This window comes from Arabidopsis lyrata (assembly GCF_000004255.2).
Source record: "Arabidopsis lyrata subsp. lyrata unplaced genomic scaffold ARALYscaffold_5, whole genome shotgun sequence".
Classification (NCBI taxonomy): domain Eukaryota; kingdom Viridiplantae; phylum Streptophyta; class Magnoliopsida; order Brassicales; family Brassicaceae; genus Arabidopsis; species Arabidopsis lyrata.
The window spans coordinates 3,116,786-3,136,812 of record NW_003302551.1 but is presented as its reverse complement, the minus strand read 5'-3'; the positions used below and the strand labels follow the sequence as shown (position 1 = coordinate 3,136,812).

The window sequence follows — 20,027 nt, the reverse complement described above, 5'->3', positions numbered from 1 at the left end:
GAATATTTTTTCTTATAAGTATAAAATTTTAAAATTAAGAACAATTAATATAGGTTAGTATTCCAACTATCTAACTTATATGTTCATATACACTAAGGCATAGTTTAGGGTTTAGGGTTTAAACTTTGGAATTTAGATTTTTTTACTCAAGTATTTATGTTTTATAGTTTAAACTTTAATTTAGAGTTTTAAAGATTTAATTTAATTAGGATTTTAACTTTAATTTAGAGTTTAGGGTTTAGGGTTTAGGGTTAGGGTTTAGGGTTTAAACTTTGGGATTTAGATTTTTTTACTCAAGTATTTATGTGTTATAGTTTAAACTTTAATTTAGAGTTTAAAGATTTAATTTAATTAGGATTTTAACTTTAATTTAGGGTTAGGGTTTAGGGTTTAGGGTTTAGGGTTTAGGGTTTAGAGATTTAATTTAAGATTTTAACTTTAATTTAGAGTTTAATTTATACCATAATATTACACAAAGTACCAATACCATAATCTAATATCACAATACCAATATGCTAATATCACAATACAAATATGCTAATATCACAATACAAATATTATACAATCTAATATCCATAACCGGCAATACCAATACAATACCAATATCACAATTGGCTAAGTTTCACACAAACTTCACTTTCTCGGTTGGCCAAGGTACAACTGAACCTACTGCATCAGAAATGAATACAAACTCTGAATTTGGCCTCCAGACCTTTGCATTACCAATCTTAATCAAATCTACAGAGACCTTGCTTGCATTTGGACCGAGGGGCACATTATGGCACTTATCTTCTGGATCTGTTGACATCACTGTTCCTTCAGCTACAATACGACCAGAATTGTTGCAGTCTAAAAGAACACACTTCTGCTTTGGACTTTTGGTGGAACTATTGCTGCCTGGACTCTACAACTCAAAGCAAATAATAGAAGCAAGTTCCAACATCAATGAAAGTCCCAACATCAATCAACAGACAAACAAATGAAAAACTTAATTTCAATAACATACCACTGATTTAGTTAGTGTTGGTTCTGGAGTGGCTGTAGCCGTGACATCAATCTTTAGGACTGGCCATGCGATTTTTTCATGAATTGCTTCACCAATTACACTAATATCAGCAGTTGGCCTCCACAAAGGAGCATTAAAATTGAACACCTTCACAACTTGAAGACTAACAGCACCAGGACCTAGAGGAATATTGTTAACCCTCTCTTTGGAGTTAGATGAGCACACGATACCTTCAGCAATAAGCTCATCATTCTCTATATTTTCCCAATCAAATATTTTGCAGCTTCGAGTTTCACCTTCCTTGTTTGGCTAAAATGTAAGAGGCTAATGATTAGATATATATCAATTCACCAAAAGAAAATGATATTGGAATTTAAAACTTTACCCCTAAGGATACATCTTCAGAAGTGAATGGAGCCCTAAGCACTTTGTCCATTGGCCAAGATATTTTGCATCCAACAGCTTCCTTAAGATATAACACATCTGATGTAGGCCTCCAGAGAGAAGCTGTTGAGCTTAGTACAGAACTAACAATGACAACCACTGCATTAGGACCAATTGGTACACGACCAATTTTGTACATCGGTTCATCAGAACAGAATTCTCCTTCACCAACAACTACTTCTCTTGAATGAATCCAATCCAGTAGTTGTACTCTATCTCCTACTTTGAATACACCACTACTCTCACATGTTTCAGTCTCACAATAACTTTTCTGAGATAAGGAAAAGGAATTTTGTTAATGTCTTAAAACCAGACCAATTGACTAAATGTAATGAAAAGGATTACCTTCTTTCCAGCTAAGTCTCTAAACATTCCCTTCAACTCATCAATCTCACTTTTCATTTCTGCCATTTTTGCGTCTCTAGCTTGCATAAACGCTAACTTAGTAGCCGTGATCCCTCTACCAAACCCCCTTACTCGTCCAGGTTTGTCTTTTCCCAAAATCTGGCTCACAGCATCTTCCCTTATGTTATCAGCAGCTGATGTAGAGTCCATTTCACTATCAAGTGATTGTATTTGTTTCTGAGACAAACATTCAAACATAATATTAAAACTCATTGATCATGATGCATTACTTACACACAATATAACAAGTTCCAGAATTCTTACAATAGTCTCAGCAAATTGAGGCTTCACAGGTCTACCATCAGCATGAGTGTGTCCCGCTAACCATACCTTAGTCCTAGTCACCTTACTTGGGTTTGAACTCTTTTTTTTCTATATAAAGTACATATACATATCTCAGTACCATATTATGCTAACAAGATATACAATATATATAGATATTGACAACTATTATTACCATATCATCAGCTAAACGAACCAATCCTTTGCGGCTGGAGGTTTGAGGAATCTGATCATGTCTCAACTTCCTCATCTTGTTACTTACTTCCTACATTATAAATATGAGTGTGATTAAATCTATAAGACATGACATATAAACATATAAACTTCATACTAACCGTAAAAGCTTTGCTAGTCTTGCTCTTAACCCAAGAGTTCCACACTTGAATGGATGGGATGTTGCTGGGTTTTAAAGCTAGTATATCAGTAGCTGTCTCAGCAGCACGTACTTTTGTCACTAGCCTTGACTTCATACCCCTAAAGATATTACACATTTGCTTCATAATAACAGCTTTTTTCCATTCTTCTTCCATGTTAAACCTCCCCTGCATCAAGTACAACAAGCAAAGGTCAAACATGTTTCATATCTGTTAAACAAAAAATTAGTTGCATATATATAAATATATACCTGAATTTGTTCCCACAATGTTTCTTTAGTCGCTGCATCAACTTCTCTCCAATCAGAAATTGTAACCGGAATGAATTGACTCACGAGGACCCCAAGAAAAGATGATAATCTTACTGAACCAGTTCCAACATGATCACCAAAGTCAGTGAAAGAAACTGAAACCCTTTCATTAGGATTTTCAGCCACTTTACGCATCTTTGTTGGTCCTCTTTTTCTTCTTACTTTCACTCTTTCTTCTGGTACCTGACTTCCTTCATCAGTGTTGGTAGAAATCGCTTTATCTTGACCATTGCCAACACCATCTTCTTCCATATTGGCAACTTCTTCATTATTCGCAGCTACTTCCATAGTGGCAGCTTCTTCTTGATGATACTCCTGCTGGTCCTGTCCAGTCAAACAAGCTTCTTCTTCTATATTGGCAACTTCTTCTTCATCCTCCTCCTGGCCCTGTCCAGTCAAACATCCTTCTCCTTCATTCTCATCTTCACACATTGCTTTCTCAGTCTGATCAGCCTCCGGTGTTATATCTTTGTCATTACCCTTTTCTTCTTCCACAGCTTCTGGTGTTACATCTTCTACCTCATCATCTACAGCAGCCACTTTCGGTGTAACATCTTCTACCTCATCATCTATAGCAGCCACTTTCTTGGCTCTAGTACTACTTCTTCTCCGAGCCACTTTATTTGTTGTTTTCTTCTTATTCACCTTCTTATTAACCTTTAGTGTTGTTGCAGGAGCAACATCTTCTACCTCCAAGCCTTGATTACGCCTACTACGACGAGCACAAACTTGACCTCCTCCTCTTGTCTTTGCCATTTTCTGAAACTGATGAAGAACAGTTTCAATCAACATAAAATCGAAACCAAAAATCATAATCAAAACCCAAACTTCGAATTAAAACCCAAAATCAAAATCGATTTCACAATTGAAACAATATATGTGCCAGACTTCGACATGCATGTTAACTAAATGTAAGAATGAAAACCCAAAATCAAAATCGATTTTGAATTTGGAATTCAAAATCGATTTCACACAACCCCAAATCAAATTAGTTTTCCAGAGAACAAAGAAATTAAACGGCTCAGATCGAATGAGAACATACCTGTTCGAGATCGATAGAAACCGACTTAGATCGAGAGGGAGATGAGTTGAAGATTTTTTTTGTTCTCTGTTAGAGAAGTCGAGTGAAGTCGAGAGAAGAAGTTAGATTTTTTTTTTGCTTTAGGGAAAAAATGAAAAAGTTTTCTTTTATTTTGCCTTAGACAAAATTTCACAATTTTCCCTCTTAACATTTTCAATAGCGGGAAAGAGACTTTAGTAACCCGAAAATTGGCCGCGTGAATTGCATATATCCCGCTTCAATCATTTATAGCGTTTACAATTCAGAAAACGCTATCTATTAAGTAAAACATAGCAGAGACATAAAAAACGCTATCTTTTAGTGCTATCAATACCCACATTCACATACAAGTCTTCTGATGCTCTAATACAGTAGAAAATCTATAAATTAATACAGTTGGGACTATGATATTTTATTAATTTATCGAATTATTAATTTATCGATATATTAATTACCTCGAAAACCAAATTTGGGACCGAAAAAATGTATTGATTTCTCGAGGTATTAATTTATCGAGTATTAATTTGTAGATGTTATACTGTATACATATTATTATTCTATCTTTTTATGAGAAAATAAAACATACGTTTTTAAATTCGAAAGAAAAAAATGAACATTCTTCTGCAGACTACGCTTGTTACAATTTTTCCGAGACGAGTGAATAATATTTGTGAAAACTTACTAAAATGACATGATGTTATGATGATGACATTCGAACCAAATCAAATCGGTAATGAACAAGATATGGATGATAGAAAAGAGAATCGACTACTTTTGAAAATGAATAGGCGTGGATTGATTCGGCAATGTCCCATATACAACAGTACTGATTCTTTAATTTAATGGTCAAACCTATCATTCTATATAACAATATCCAAAATAGGTAATAGAAAAATGCAACCCATCATAAAAAATTTCCTATTTTAGAAATTCTAAGGAAAATGATTTTTATTTTTAATTAGAGATGAAGAACAACTTGCCCATACCATAAGGCAGAAGCATCAATTCAAAGGAACATATTTTTTTTTACACATTGCGCTAATTATAAAAGGGAACATATATATACTTGATTTAGTAATTATTAGTATATCAACTAAATAGTAAAAAGTATGCATGCGAAGTAGTGAGAATAATAAGCAATATGAAAATTTTAACAAAAAAAGGAGCAATATAAAATAAATTAATTAAGAACATTTGATCAACCACAATGAGTTAACAACCCACGTTTATATATATGTTGAAAAGCTTTTTATCTTTAGCCAATATATTATTTAGGTTTGAGACTATCTTTTAATAATACTTAATATTATCATGCGGTTCTATAAATCATAAACTACTACATTCAAACTTAAAAAATATATTTGTATATATATTCGAATATACAGACTGAAATCTTATCTGCATTTGATTGATCGTTTTAATTGAACTCACATCATTTTAATTTATACAAACAAACCCTATATGATTCAACAATGTTAAGTACATTGTGGAAACTCTTAGACCCACCAATGAAATGCAATATATAATTATGTGAATGAACCGACAAGAATATTATTTTAGTGACCCGAAAAATGGTTCATTTAAAGGAATATATTCCCGTGATGGGGAATTCAAAGTTGACTATATTTAGCCCATGCAAAAAGAAAAGAGATCATATATTCCTTATACACTTCATTACTCAATATGCATATATTCCTTCTAAAGGGTTATAAAAAGAGAGCACATCCATGTGAGGAATGAGGCAAAACATATTGAGTAATGGAGTGTATAATGAGGAAGAGAGGTCTAACATGGCGAAAAGAGTCATGTTTAATAGCCAAGGATGACTTGCCTGATCTTTTTCACCTCCATGATTCAATTTGAAGTTCATGCGTTTTGGATTATTATGCATCTAAAAGGTATAATAATTCGAAAATCATGTTGAATCATGCGGGTTAGGTTTCAGGCAGTCTCCTTGGCTATCTTGACATGCTTTTTTCATCCATGTTATACCTGTTTTTCTTTCTGTCTCTAAAGTCACTATTAAGTCTCTTCGTAGAACAAAACAAAACTCAATCTTTATTAGGGTATCTCAAATGTTGAAAATGTCAATTTTTCGCATTGGTTTCGAATGCATTTTTAATAGTGTTTTGATGAGTGATTATTTAGAAGGAGATGTCAAAGATGAGTAGGAGAATCATATTTGGTAGCCAAGGATGACTTGCCTGATTCCTTTGCGTAAAATGGTTAGTGTCATGTTTGACAAAGTGACTATCAATTACATCAAGCGATGACCATTTTGCTTATAAAAAAGATGTCAGGCAGTCTCCTTGGATATCCTTATATGTTCTTCTCTTTCATCTCAGACATTCATCTTCATCCAAAATAAGAGAGGCATGACATGAATGATCATCGAAAGACAATGTTGATGACTTTGAGCTTTTTGCATGTCTATATATATGTAATGTAATACATTAATTTTACGGTTACGGAAGCTCTTTAAGACAAATATGTTCTAAACTCATATACGACGACATAGAGATAGCTATAGCTAGATAGATATTTTAAGGTTGTTATACAAGGAAGAAGAATATATTGAACGTCCTCATCTTTTTTGTTCAACGCTCCACCTTCTATTTAAACACAGATTGAGATCACTTTTAAAACGGAGATAACTTTCCAATCATGTTTTTTTTTTTTTTTTGAAAACATTTCAGATTTGCAGACTTTTATTGATATCCAAAAAATTTGCTCTCCTAATCATATTTTTACTCACAGACTAGTCTACACTTTTTTTGTTATTTACGAATTAATTTGTGTCTCTCTTTGTTTGTCTTTGACGCAGAGCGAATAAAACGACGTGTCGTGAATTAGTATTTTACTTACATAGCTTCCTGTCTCAGGCCTGAACTAGTGAGTGAGCATCGGAGAATCAGAGAAAATGGAGATCGGAATCAGGCAAAGGTATGTCAAATTCATATCTCTTATCTCAATCCGTTTAACGTAGTTTCTGAATAGTGGAAATTTGGTGAATATTACATCAAAAGTGTATGAAGATACACACAAGATATGTGGCACTGTGGCAGTTAATTTAACATCCATCCAACGTTATGATGCATGACCCTACGCAAACAATTTTAGCATCATATTCGAGCATATTAATGTTATCTTATGATTGTGATTTTGGATGCAGAGATTGGTGGGTAGATTTGGACCTCAAGTCTCAGTGATATCAATTATTGTGACGTTTGTTTATTTTGATCGCAACTCCATCAAAGGGAAGCAAAAAAAAAAAAAAAAAAAAAAGGATGCAAAAAGAAGCGTAGAGAATTTTTTTTGGTAGGAGAAGCGTAGAGAATTAATTAAAGCTTTTATAACCTATTCATATTAGCAAAAGATTTCCCTTTATGGAGACCTTTCTCATTTGTAGTTGACTTTTATTTTTTTCCTTGTATCTTTCGAATCATACCAATAACAGAACTACTTTAATCATGTAGAAATATTTTAAAGTTGGTTTGCGACAATCTTTTATTTTTTTATAATCTTATAATTTATCTAATTCAAAATTTGTTTTATTATTCTCTTTTTTAAAAGGTTTTTTTTTACAACTAGGATTTAAACCACACGAAATCTCATTTTGGATCATATATAGTACTTGTAAGACATGTGGTATGGTTCGTGTACTCCATGTCCTCCCTTCCCATCAATATACCATATTCACAAAAGCGTTCCCAACTCCTTTTTCACTAAGTTTTGATCCAGCCTCCAAGCAGAGCCATAAAAATACGTAATCGACCTGACAACAACGTTGTTCTAGTCCTATTCCTCTAAGCAGAGCCATAAAGAATTGTATAAAGCATTTACCTTTTTTTTTTTTTTTTTTTCATAATAAAGCATTTACCTTATAATGTATATTTCTTACTTATAAAACGTTCCAGCGCACTTGTATATATTGTGGCTACTGAATAGAGAAAGGCATCACATATTATTTAGTAACACTTGCATAATTAAAATTAATATTTGAAAACTTAGTTCTAGTTGACAAGCTAGTAATCACCTTTAACATTTATTTTCTGGAAATAATAGAAAGCTTGAAAATGTTAAAGTGTCGCAAAGAGGTATTATTTTTTCAGAAGTTGAAGAAGGCACATCTTTGATTAGTTCAGAACAATATGTCGACAAAAACAAAGTCATTGTATCCTTCCTTTGTAAAATTTATTTCTTTGCATAAAAAGATGAATTTACATGGATTAATAATTTTATTTTTCCTACGAAATTAGATTTTTAAGAAAAAAAACCCACTATTTTGTACAAGATATATACAATCGACAATTACCATGTTGTTTTACAAATAATAATTCTTTTTAGAATTCTATGATTTTATATAGTAATTTTGTATAAAATTTAAAAATGTTATGACCTAAGTTATATTTGAATGTGATATTACAGCATTTTGTTTGTTCTCCAAGTTTGTGATATTATATAATTTGTTTGAAAACAATTTTTAAGGTTTTTATATAATCTATATATACATTTTTGGATGACTTTTAGCAAATAAATCCTGGAGTTGGAATGTATTTACGGATGAATGCCATTGGCATTAATTATTTAAATTTGAAAAATATTAATTAAAGATATTACCAACACGATTTCGAGAATCATAAATTCATATCTTCCTTAATTTTCTGAGTCATTAATGTGATAATCTTTAGGAAATATTTCTCTCTAAAAAAAAAATCCACATTAATGAAGGCATTACGCTAACAATTAAATTATTTAGATATTCAATTATTTTAAGATTCTTATATCTTATTTGATATTATTTTTAATATCTCATTCTTTAATTACTGCGTTTAGAATTTATTGGTTGTTACCTGGTGAATTTATTGGTTGTTACTTAATAAGTAATTATGGTGCGTTTATTTTAGTTAATATCTAATTTAAAGAATTTGTTTTCTTTTATTATTAATAAACGAATAACATGTATAGAAATAAACGATTTTTCTTGCGACTCCATAATAAAAATATTAAACTCTTATTTTCTACATTTCTTACACATAATATCCTCTTATTCAATAACAAAAAATATATATTGCATATTTTTAAAAATATTTATAATATTTATATTATATAAAAAGTTTGTAATATTAATATTATTTCAACTCTATACAAATTTAATATATATGTATATATATCTTATGGGAACCATTTCACGGGACGGGTAATATGATGGGACGGGTAATATGATGGGACGGGTTTGGATTGATATTTATAAAAGATAGTATACCACGGGTGAAATCCTAAAATTAACAATCAAAATAATCTATCAAACAAATTACATTTTGATTTTTTTAAGAAAATATAGCCCCGCGGTGTACCGCGGGTTAAAATCTAGTTTTAAATAGTAATTTTGTATAAAATTTTAATACTCCCTAATTACATTGTGTTCTTTTTAACTGCAACCCAAAATACTAACCGGATTAGCGGTACGTTCTTCTTAGGTGGAACTGATTTGGGAACCATAATCATGGTCCTGCAAAGACATAAAAATAGAATTGGAAGCAGTTAAAAGGATGCATCTAAATGATGAAAAGAAACACTCACACATAGAGAAAGGCGATGAAAGAGATAACGTAACGCAGTGGCTCTTCAAATGAATCCCATACTCCTTCATAAGGTTCATATTACTTGGTAAACTTGTGAATCATCTTCAGAGTATAGGGCAACACCAACCAGGCAGTAAACCATGCACAGAAGATAGCGAAAAAAACACTAACCCAGAGAGAATGAACGAAATTAGGACATGAGCATCTTTCCCCATATGAACCCAATCGTTCTTGTTTCCACGACCAATGGCACATAGAGGATGAGCTCTCTTCGTGCTGAAGAGTGATGGGCGTGGTAGACGAGTCCTTTTACAAGCTTCATACATAGTTGTGGTTACTGGTATTGTAAGTGCTTTCGATAGCCTTAACGGTTTGACAGTCTCCTCGTCTCCTGTTAAACCACTGCTTCATATCCAAATCATCATGTACAACATAGAAAAAAGTTGAATCAAATCACAATAAAGTAAAACCAATTAACTTGTTACTGTACCAAATCACAATAATGTTCTAGAGAATATCTAGGGTATATCGTGTATAAAAAATATTTACAGTTATCGATATATGTACTTTCTCTAGGGTATATCTCCTGTTAAACTACTTTTCCATATCCAGAAGAGAAAAAAATTGAGAATATGCCACGTGGCGTCTCCTTCTTTCATCGGCACAGTGTACAAGAGGGCCGCTCAAACATCGGTTCATGTAAGTTTTAGTGTATCACAGACAAATTATTAGCCGCCAAATGTTTTAAATCTTTTGTAGATTCATATCGTCTTTCTTCGCCATCATTAGTAAGATCTCTGGCCACCGTACAATCTCCGAAAACGGTAACTGAATCCCGTTGGCGATAACCACGGGAACACAACCTGACACGGCAGATTCCACTAACCTTGGACTCCATATTCCCCACCCGAAAGGACATAGACAAAATATTGATCGCATGATTTCTGATCGGTATCCAGCAAAAGGTGCCAGTTTAGATAAAACCGGTGTCAGTTTAAATATAACCGGGGCCGGTTTAGATAAAACCGATTTCTTCCTCCGAATTTCGTTCTCTAGTGTTTTCATGCCCGACCCGAACAGTCCGGTCCGACCTGTTAACCCGCGACCCGGACACTGGTTGAACTGGCCGGGCCTGAGTTTAAAGAAATTCATTTGATTTTTGGTTTTCTGTAATAAAATTAATGTTTTAGGCTTTTAGTGTATTTACTATTCAATTATTATTTTTAACTTTTTTAGTTCTTCGGTTTTTGTAAACGGTTTTATTTAGATTTAAAAAATTTAATTACTTCATAATTATTGTTAGACTTCATATTTTATTAACCATGGAATGATTTTTTTTTTATTTTATATAACTATAAAATTTTTATAATTAATAAATACATTATAAATTTGAATCAATTGACCCGTAGTCGAATCCGGTTGACTTATTGACCCGATGATCCAGAAGGCAGTCCGGGTCGGGTTAAAAAAATTGACGTTCTCACTCACCTTCACGCCGGGAAAATGGCATTTTAGTAAATTAAACGAGAAATCCAAAATTACTATTTAAAACATTGGATTAAGGGACTCAGGATACTTAATACTTGGTCTCAAACTATGATTACTTGATTCAATTTATATTATGTACAAGTTTTTTTCTTTATCTTGTATATTCCTTGCAAGGTGAAAGTAAAAAGTAAAACCTAATCTAAAAACAAGCTTATAAGAAAAAGAAAAAGAAAAAACGTAGCACTTGTAATAATAACTAAGAAACAATAAATCAACGGAGGAAAGTCAAAAACAAAAACAGAATGGCTTTCACAGAAGAATCAGTTCTTGTCTTAATTTAAAGAAAAAAAAAAAAAAACATACACCTAATTTGGGAAGGACACACTAAACCAATCAGAATCTCAGAAACCAGAAGCATTGAACCAGTTCCATGTTTTGGTCTGAAAAGGACTAGAGAATCCACACAAATGGCGGCGCATCCATTCTTGTCCCAACCACAGTCCGGTAGAGATACATTTTATCAACTTTCTGTCTTCCTTCGTGTCCGTTTTCCTCCATCCGGTTATTATCATTCTCGTTTATGATCTCAACATTGAGCCATGGCGCTTTCTGTGCGAGCCTTTTGCATCCGCTGAGTGTGACTTCACATGACGACATCCAAAGGGATCGCATTGTTTCGTACTTGCTCACATCAGCAAGAAGCGCCGTGTCGCCAAACGGACTATCCCGAATCTCTAGCTTTTTCATCTTTTTGCAACCATTCAACACATAAAGCATGCCTTTGTCTGTATCCCCTGCGAAAGCTATTGAGAGCATCTCGAGCTGATTCGCATACATACCGATGTAGAGGAAGACTTGGTCTGTGAGGAGACCTGAGTGGGAAAGCCGTCTCAGGCTCTTGCAGGCTTTCACAATTGCTCCAAACCCTTCGTCCAGAGGTTGAGATGTCACGTGATCGGGTTTGTTTGGCTCCAGGATGCAGAGTCTAAACCGGATGAAATTTGGACAGTTCTTGGCAACGGTTACGAGAGCTGCGTTTGTCATCTGCTGGCAGAAGTATAGTATCGAGTGAAGCTTAGGGCAACCCGCGGAGATGGCAACTAGACCTTCTTCGGTCACAGCTGTGTTGCCTCCACCGAGTAAATCAGATGGAAAAACTCTAAGCTCTTGTAACTCTTTACATGTAGAAGCTACAACTTCAAGCCCTTTGTCACCTATACTATCCAATATCTGCAATAAAACATCGAAAGCATTACATATAAATCTATCTGCTCGGTTCATATATACACTTTATGAAACATTAGCTTACCCATAACCGCTGAAGTTTCTTGCAATGCTGAATAAGCTTAATAAGGTGGCTGCCATGAATCTCAGCTGCATAACTAAGATTCAAGGAGGTAAGGTTATGACATATTGGGTGGAAAGCTGAGAGACAGTGAGGAGCAGCCTCTAGAAAACCCGACAAACTCCTTAACGAAGTGCATTTCTTTATAGCAGCCTTGAGTTTCATGTAAGACTCTGAATCTGGGTCATTCTCATACGACCCTACTCCTAAATCAACTATCTGCGGCGCACACGCCATTAACCTTGCAAGTGCATCTAACGGCACTGCACGGTTTAGCTTCAGACTCTTTAGGTTTGGAGACCTAGCAACAAGCCTCTCTAGAGCAACCAGATTTGTTTCTCCTTCAAGACAGGCAAAGTTAAGCGTGACAAGGGTCGTACAAGTGTCGGGGAAACAACTTAACCATTGACCTCTATGATCATCGATTTCATTCTCTTGCAAGTCAAGATCCCGAAGATGCCTACAAAGAAAACAGAATTCATAAAACAGAGTTACAGAACTAATACAAATATACTTATAACCCTCAACAAACACCACTAGACATTTGTAAGTCACAACCAAGAGGAACCATTGCAATAACTAAACTGATTATTCCACCTATTTTAACCGTAAATCGGATATTATTGTTCAATCAAAAGCTCGAAACCACAATGAAACAAAGCATCTAATATTCAAGCTTAAGTCAGAGATATCAAAGCTAATATTGCAAAACAAACTAATACCTGCAATTAGCGGCAATAGAGGCAAGACCATCAGTAGTAAAACCTTCACAGCTAACAAGCACCAAAGACTTAAAATTCACAAAAGAACGAGAAAGCAGCTCAAGACTCTCATCAGTAACAACCATCCTCTTCAACCTAAGCTCCTCAAGTCCTACACGACTTCTAGCTAAAGCCTCAATCCAAGGTAGCACAAAACCTCCCCATTCATGAGGAACCAAATTGAAATCCGCAAAATGAGGTTTTCCTTTCAAAGTCAAAGACTTTAAACATGGGAATCTCCGAAGCAACCTCTCTGGATTAATGGCATAACAGTTTCCAATGAAAACCTTTTGCCTACTGAATCTTTCAATCTTGTACCATGATTTGCATACAAGAGATATAGCATTCCTGTCTTTGTGAGATGTTACGAAGTCGAATACGTGCTCTATTACTTCATCTGGGAAATAATTCATCTCTAACTTCAGCAGCAAGATTCAATTCACCAGATCTTGAACTTGAGTTTGACTTAGAACATAGGAGCTCAAGAACACAGAGATGACTTAAAGAAGTGAATTCAACAGATCTATAGATCTGGAGAGTAAAAACAAATACTAGATCTATCAAGAACAAGACTGAAGAAGAAGGAACTCGAATCAGTTTAAGAAAAAAAAATGAAGAAATTCTCAAGAACTGTGATGATTAATACAAAAGAAGAAAACGTTGACAATGATCAAAGAGAATCAAATAATAGATCTGTAGAAGAAAATCAGAAAACCATAAATAGAAACTTTGCTTAGTTTCTTGAAACAAAAAAAGAAAAAAATCAAGAAGCTAATGATGATGAGAATGATGATTTTCAGAAGATTGATGAGAGAGATCACGTAACCAAAGCAAAGCAAAAGACCAGAAAGAAGAAGAACAAAACTCTCTCTCTCTCTCTCTCTCTCTTTCTTCTGTTTTCTTGGTGACTTTGGTAATGGAGAGAAAATAAAAAGTCTTGAAGGACATCACAGAGGCCCCTACCTGGCTGACCGAAACAAACCGTGGTTAAAGATTAAACCGTGGTTAGGTTTAGAGATGATCTAACGGTGGAGATTAGTTTGAAGAAGAAGAAGAGGAGATGGATCTTGACCGTTGATGGGAAATGGCATGCATGTGTCCTAATCACTGGTTACGAGGCCATTCGCCAAAGAGAAAAAAAAAAATAGAAGGTGATGTTGTAGTGTCAGACTTGAGAGAGATTTTGTAATTGCCCTTGGTTTTTGCTTTAATTACGGAGATATGCCATTATTGTCGTCTGGGCGAGTAAGAGAGATTTCTATACTCGCAGAAAAAAGTCATTATAAAGAGTACTTACTTTTAATAATTATCAATTATTCAACGAATTTATGTGATTAAAGATTGATTAGTGATTATTTAAAGACTATGTAACTAAATTAACCATTCACTTTTTCTCTATTGATAGTTTTTTTTCAACCACACTTATTTGCTCTAAAAAAATCAATGGATAGTTTGATCAAAAAAAACAAAGTTAACAGAAATAACATGGGAGACTCATAAAAATACCCCTTTTTCAATACCCATTTTCAAAAATGCTCCATTTGGATGTCCATTTTTAAAAATACCCCTTTTATTTACAAAATGACTAAATTACCCTTCTTTTAATAAAAGATATCATAAATATATAAAGAAATATAACAAAATTAGGTCCACAAAATACAAAATATTTTTTGGCGGAAAAAGTGATCCCCCAATTTTTCCCGCCACCCACACTTGTAAAATTTGTAAAACCTTTAAATACCTTGTAAATTTTCCCTTACAATTTTTGTCCCTCCAAATGGTGCATTTTGCGGGAGGCGTGATTCCGCGGAGTCTTTGGCTGTGATCTTCAATGTTGTGAACAGATTACGGCGGGAAAATTTCTCGCGGGAAATATATTAAAGGCGTTCTAACAAGTTTTTACAGGGTCTTTATCAGGTTCTACAATGTATTTTAAAAGGTTTTACAACGTATTTATAAAGTATTTCTAAGATATTATACGCTTTTACAAGCTATTTTATAAGGTTTTACAAGTTATAAGGTTTTACAAGTTTTTTATAAGGTCTTACAAGTTATAAATACCTTATAAAACCTTATAAGTCCCTTGTAAAACCTTTTAAAATACATTGTAAAACCTTACAAAACACTTGTAAATACTCCGTAAAACCTTTAAAATACCTTGTAAATTTTTCCCGCCAAAAATTTTCCCGCCAAAAAAATTTCGGCAAAAAATTTGCGGAATCACTTTTCCCGCAAAAAAAAATTTTTGGCGGGAAAAATTTTTACGGGAAAATTTTACAAGGTATTTTAAAGGTTTTTACAAGTGTTTTGGCGGGAAAATTGTGGGATCACTTTTCCCGCCAAAAAATATTTTGTATTTTGTGGACCTAATTTTGTTTCAAATAAGGGTAAAATGGTCATTAAAAATTAAAAGAGGGCAAACTTAAAAATGGACTCTCAAAAACGGCATTTTTGAAAAGGAGTATTGAAAAAGGGGCATTTTTAACAATTTCTCAAATAACATTAGCATACATAATCTTAGATATGCTTACATAAGAAAAAAAATCAAAATACTAATCATCTCTTCTAATCTAATTTTTTTGAAGTAAACATAAAATATTAATTCTGAAACGTAATGATTTTATCGAAAATCGTTAAATAAATTTTCAAAATCAATAATTTATAATATTTTTGTGAATAGCGAAGATAGTTAAAACATCAAAAATATAAAGAAAGTTCAAATCCATTGTTAATAAAAGAAGCAATGGTCGTCAAGGGACCTTGTATCACTTTATTATTTTAAATTTCTAACTAATTACTAAATTTTGAAGAGAAAAAATCTCACTAACCCGATTTATCAAACATATCATGTTTAGAAGCCAGAAAAAAAAATCAAAAGCATCACGTTTCTATAGTAAAACTTTGGTTTAAATTTACACTAATATGCTGTTGAATTTTTTAATTAAAATGGGGCCGTAGGCGAAGGTTTCATTTTGGGTAACGTAGCCATGGCCCTGTGCTTAGTTAACGATGTGAAACATGTCTTAGAGGAAACTAAATTCTACATATCTAAAAAATTGGACAAAGCATGAATAAGTTCTACGTATTCCATCTAAACATATTGTCAATCGAATATTTACACGAAGATGTTCATTATATTCATATCAATGTTTATTTCCCCGAATAAAATGAGTATAAATTTCATTTTTGATATTTAGTATTTTAAAATACTACTGTATTTGATCATCTATATATTTGCAATGAAGATGTTCATATCTAAAAAAGTGGACAAAGCGTGAATAAGTTTTACGCATTCCATCTAAACATACTGTCAATCGATTTTTTATACGAAAATGTTTATTATATTCATATCTATGTTTTATTTCCGAAAGCGAGGATAAATTTTATTTTTGATATTTTGTATTTTAAAATACTATTTGTTCATCTATATATTCGTGTATATATTCAAAATGAAGTAGATATATATATACACATTTTGGCTCAAAAATGAGATAGGATTTGAGCTCTTCCATAAACCACCTATTTGACACTTCTTATTAAGTTATTATTAATAGTTTGTTTTTTAAGATTTTAATTTCAGAGGCGACGTAGTTAATTACACAAATCACAGTTTGAGATTTTCATATTAATTTTTGGGTGTTAAAGGAGGAAAAAGAAGAAAAGCAAGGCTGGCTGAATTTGTCTGGTTATGAGGACATACACCATCCGTGGACATACGTAGTCAGTAGGTGATGACATTAGCAAATTTAGTATTAAATTCCTTTTTTCATACCAAATAAATCCAAACGCCACTCAAATAATTTTTTGTTATAAAAAACAAAAATAATTAATTTAGGTATAAAAATGGTGGCAACAATTGAAATGAATATGCTAGCTTGTGGTAATTGTGAAAAAAACAGTGTACACATGGTTGAAACTTGAAACGGTCGGCTGAAATATTAAATGATACATGAAAAAAATGTTAAGGAATCTACGACAATTGTTGTTAATTTTGTCCGATTAAGAAAGCAAACGAAAATATATTTTTTTTACTATTGAGAAATATAGATGAAACAAATATTCAAGACAATCATATTTACATATACAAATTATTCATTATTCACACCAATGCTTACAAAAATATTTAAAAAAACTTTGGAGCTGTTAACCATATTTTCTCAATGGTGACAGAAGAAGATGAACACACTAAACACATCAACCATCCTTGGCCAATAAAACTTTAAAGTGAAAATACAAAAGAATATTATATATATAACTATATATATATATATATATATATATATATGTGTGTAAAAAATAATGAAAAAAAGATGTGTGCAGCCTTCATAATCAAACTCAATTATAGACCCACTTGCATATAATTACAAAAGGGAACACACAAAACAAAAGTATTATTATTGGTTGAAAGAGAAGACTCACTTCCTTGCCTCTGAGGCTCTGACCACCAAACTTTTGTTTAGTTGTTTTTACTTTTTAGAGAAAATATTTGATATAAGACTAATTAATTAGCTAACAATAACTAAATTAGAATGAATTAGCAATTGAAGTGTAAAATACATCAGTGGGATAGAAACATTAATAAAATACATATTATTGCATATTCTTCTTTTTTTTTTTTTTTTTTTTTTTTTTTTTTTTTTTTTTATGCATATTCTTCTATACATCCATAATATTATATTATCCTACAAATGACTTACATCTTTTGTTAGATGGATCTTTGCAATCATTCCTTACATTCATAAATGTAGAAATCTAGTTTACAAATTTACAAACAGTTCGTTTTTTTTTAACCATGGAAGAGTATCACTTTAATATTATTGCAAAAAAAGTACCACTAGTGGATCAGAAAGATAATAATAATTAGTAAATTTATGTTAATACCAAAAATAAAATCGTTCGCTGAATGTTGAAGATCTAATTGGGGCAATTAATTCATGTCTAATTTTGTCAAGACATGTTTTGTTTAATTTAAACTCTTTATGATATGTTAATGTAAGAATGTATGGATATAAATGGGAATATTGGTGGATTGGCATTGTTGTTTTTGTGGATAGGTCCACTCATCTCTTGTATCTCATCATATTCTAAAAATGGCTGCCATGTGAAGACCACCACTTAATTTCTCTCTCTTTCCCCTTTATATAATCCTATGTCAAATTTTCATTATTACCCTAAATTAAGCATAATTGCAGTTTTTGTTTTCGTAAATCATTTTTTTTGAATTTAATGTTAAATTATATTCAAAAGAAAAAATATACGTTGTTACAACTAGTGCATCGGGAGTTTGAGAAATTTAAGAACTGAAATTGTGTTTGAGATTTCTAAGACTTATATTCGGCTTTGTAGCCAAGCTTGAAAACAGGCTTCGTATCGACGGTCCGGCAGTTTTCGAATGGTTGTGATCTGGTTTCGAACTTGAGCATCGATCCACTTTGTTAGCTGAGCCGTACTGTTCGGCGCTTCCCCGTGTCTCCGGCCATTCCGCTCCCTCCAAATGGTGTAGAAAGTGGCCTGGAAAACGTATTTTGTCAAGAAACTCTCGACCCGGCATTGATGGTGATCAGAGACATGATGGAGGATTTGGGTCCAGTCGGTTGAATAATGAGATCTAAACACGCCTTTAGCTAGTGCCTCCCAGACTTCCGAAGCATAGCTGCAAGAAAAAAAGAGATGGTCTCGAGTTTCCGTGCATTGGTTACACAAAACGCAGTCCCCCGAAGCTCCCCTGTTCCACTTCATCATCTCGAGTTTTCGTAAATCATTTCCTAGCCGTAATTTGCTGGTTTCACTCTATTGATTGAAATCTCAAGTCATCAGTAGATGTATAAACACATTTTGATAGGTCGAATCTCTTATAAGGCTATACTTTATATGCAGAAATAATAAATGTTGAATACAAAAGATATTAGACAAATGAATTTCAAAAACAAAACTCATCTATATAACTTTTCCAACCAAACTAATTTAAGCCAAATAACTTGATGTATTTGTTAGTTACTACCAAATATACACAGACGTTTTGATTGATAATGTTTAGAACTATGAAATCGTAAATTACTATAAAAAATAGAGACCAATAAAAATGTAATACCATAGTGCAAACATTTTTAAGTAATAACATAAGAATCTATTAGGGAAAAACCCTTTTTCTTAATAATATATTTGTTGATTTTGCCATTTTACCTTCAAATTTTTAGATCTGCTATTTTTAAAGATCTAAAAATACAATTTTTCACATTATGCTTAAGTTTATTTGGTTTCTTTTTTTAGAGTTTAATGTTTGTTATTAAGAATGTATATTATAAAAAAAATCATTAATGTATTAATTTTGAAGTGCGAAAAAATGCAAATCCTTAAAATTTGAGTGCAAATGGTAAAATCCGTAATAATCCCAATAATTAAAATATATAACTTATGAAACAGTCCTTCATAAAAACTATGGAATGGCGAGTTTGTTTTAGTTATTCATTAGTCTTATGAAATAGTAACACTTTGTGATTGCAAAATTTGTGGTTAGTAAAACTCAGTATTCTATGGTGCACCCAAAAAAAAAAATTATGTTTTAGAAAACACATCTTAGCATTTGGTTCTCTCAGGTAAAAAGTTGAAAAAGTACCAAACCTTTCGCCAGGGCTGATCCAACCGATTTTGCTGCCTAAAACATCGTTAAGTCCATTTAATAAAAAAATCAATTACAAAATAACAGAACCGAGGTTCAAACCATGCACCAGAATGATATGTACCTTGAAATTAACAACGATACTACGAATTTTTTTCAAAATTGATGCATTTTACTACTATATATACTTTTTGATGCCTAAAACAATGGCTTCACCCGCTTTAGTGTCAGGCCTGCCTTTCGCTGTTGTGGTATTTGGAAAAGTTTAGTCTGATGAGCCCATAAAGTACATATTATGCGCGGTTTGATATATCCTAACTCATATACACTTAAAGAGTAACTCAGCT

The 20,027-nt window shown here is 32.7% G+C and overlaps 2 protein-coding genes and 1 long non-coding RNA gene across 3 annotated transcripts; 1 reads left to right on the top strand and 2 right to left on the bottom strand.

Annotated features, from left to right (window-relative positions):
- Positions 1-442: 442 nt before the first annotated feature.
- LOC110228263 lies at positions 443-3,916 on the bottom strand. The gene is made up of 5 exons (XM_021025042.1): positions 3,865-3,916; positions 3,039-3,587; positions 2,991-2,998; positions 1,007-1,169; positions 443-904 (listed from the first exon to the last, which is right to left on the bottom strand). The coding sequence occupies exons 2-5, from the start codon at positions 3,576-3,578 to the stop codon at positions 623-625; spliced, it is 993 nt and encodes a 330-aa protein (XP_020880701.1). The 5' UTR covers positions 3,579-3,587; positions 3,865-3,916; the 3' UTR covers positions 443-622.
- Positions 3,917-5,470: 1,554 nt separating this feature from the next.
- Positions 5,471-7,168, top strand: LOC110228425. Its single transcript, XR_002331974.1, has 2 exons — positions 5,471-6,825; positions 7,055-7,168. It is a non-coding gene; the product is annotated as an uncharacterized LOC110228425 (long non-coding RNA).
- A 4,014-nt stretch (positions 7,169-11,182) lies between these two features.
- On the bottom strand, positions 11,183-14,148 carry LOC9313061 (protein AUXIN SIGNALING F-BOX 2). Its single transcript, XM_021025375.1, has 3 exons — positions 13,023-14,148; positions 12,265-12,760; positions 11,183-12,185 (listed from the first exon to the last, which is right to left on the bottom strand). Exons 1-3 carry the CDS (start codon positions 13,472-13,474, stop codon positions 11,406-11,408), a joined length of 1,728 nt encoding a protein of 575 aa, XP_020881034.1. The 5' UTR covers positions 13,475-14,148; the 3' UTR covers positions 11,183-11,405.
- Positions 14,149-20,027: the final 5,879 nt, after the last annotated feature.

What these genes read in the sequence shown, in the direction of transcription:
- LOC110228263 (XM_021025042.1), bottom strand. Translation starts at nt 3,578, where the DNA reads ATGGCAAAGACAAGAGGAGGAGGTCAAGTTTGTGCTCGTCGTAGTAGG. An exon ending in CAACACTAACTAAATCAGTG is followed by an intron (nt 905 to 1,006) that starts GTATGTTATTGA and finishes TTTGAGTTGTAG; the next exon opens with AGTCCAGGCAGCAATAGTTC.
- LOC9313061 (XM_021025375.1), bottom strand. Translation starts at nt 13,474, where the DNA reads ATGAATTATTTCCCAGATGAAGTAATAGAGCACGTATTCGACTTCGTA. An exon ending in TCTATTGCCGCTAATTGCAG is followed by an intron (nt 12,761 to 13,022) that starts GTATTAGTTTGT and finishes TTTTCTTTGTAG; the next exon opens with GCATCTTCGGGATCTTGACT. An exon ending in AGAAACTTCAGCGGTTATGG is followed by an intron (nt 12,186 to 12,264) that starts GTAAGCTAATGT and finishes GTTTTATTGCAG; the next exon opens with ATATTGGATAGTATAGGTGA.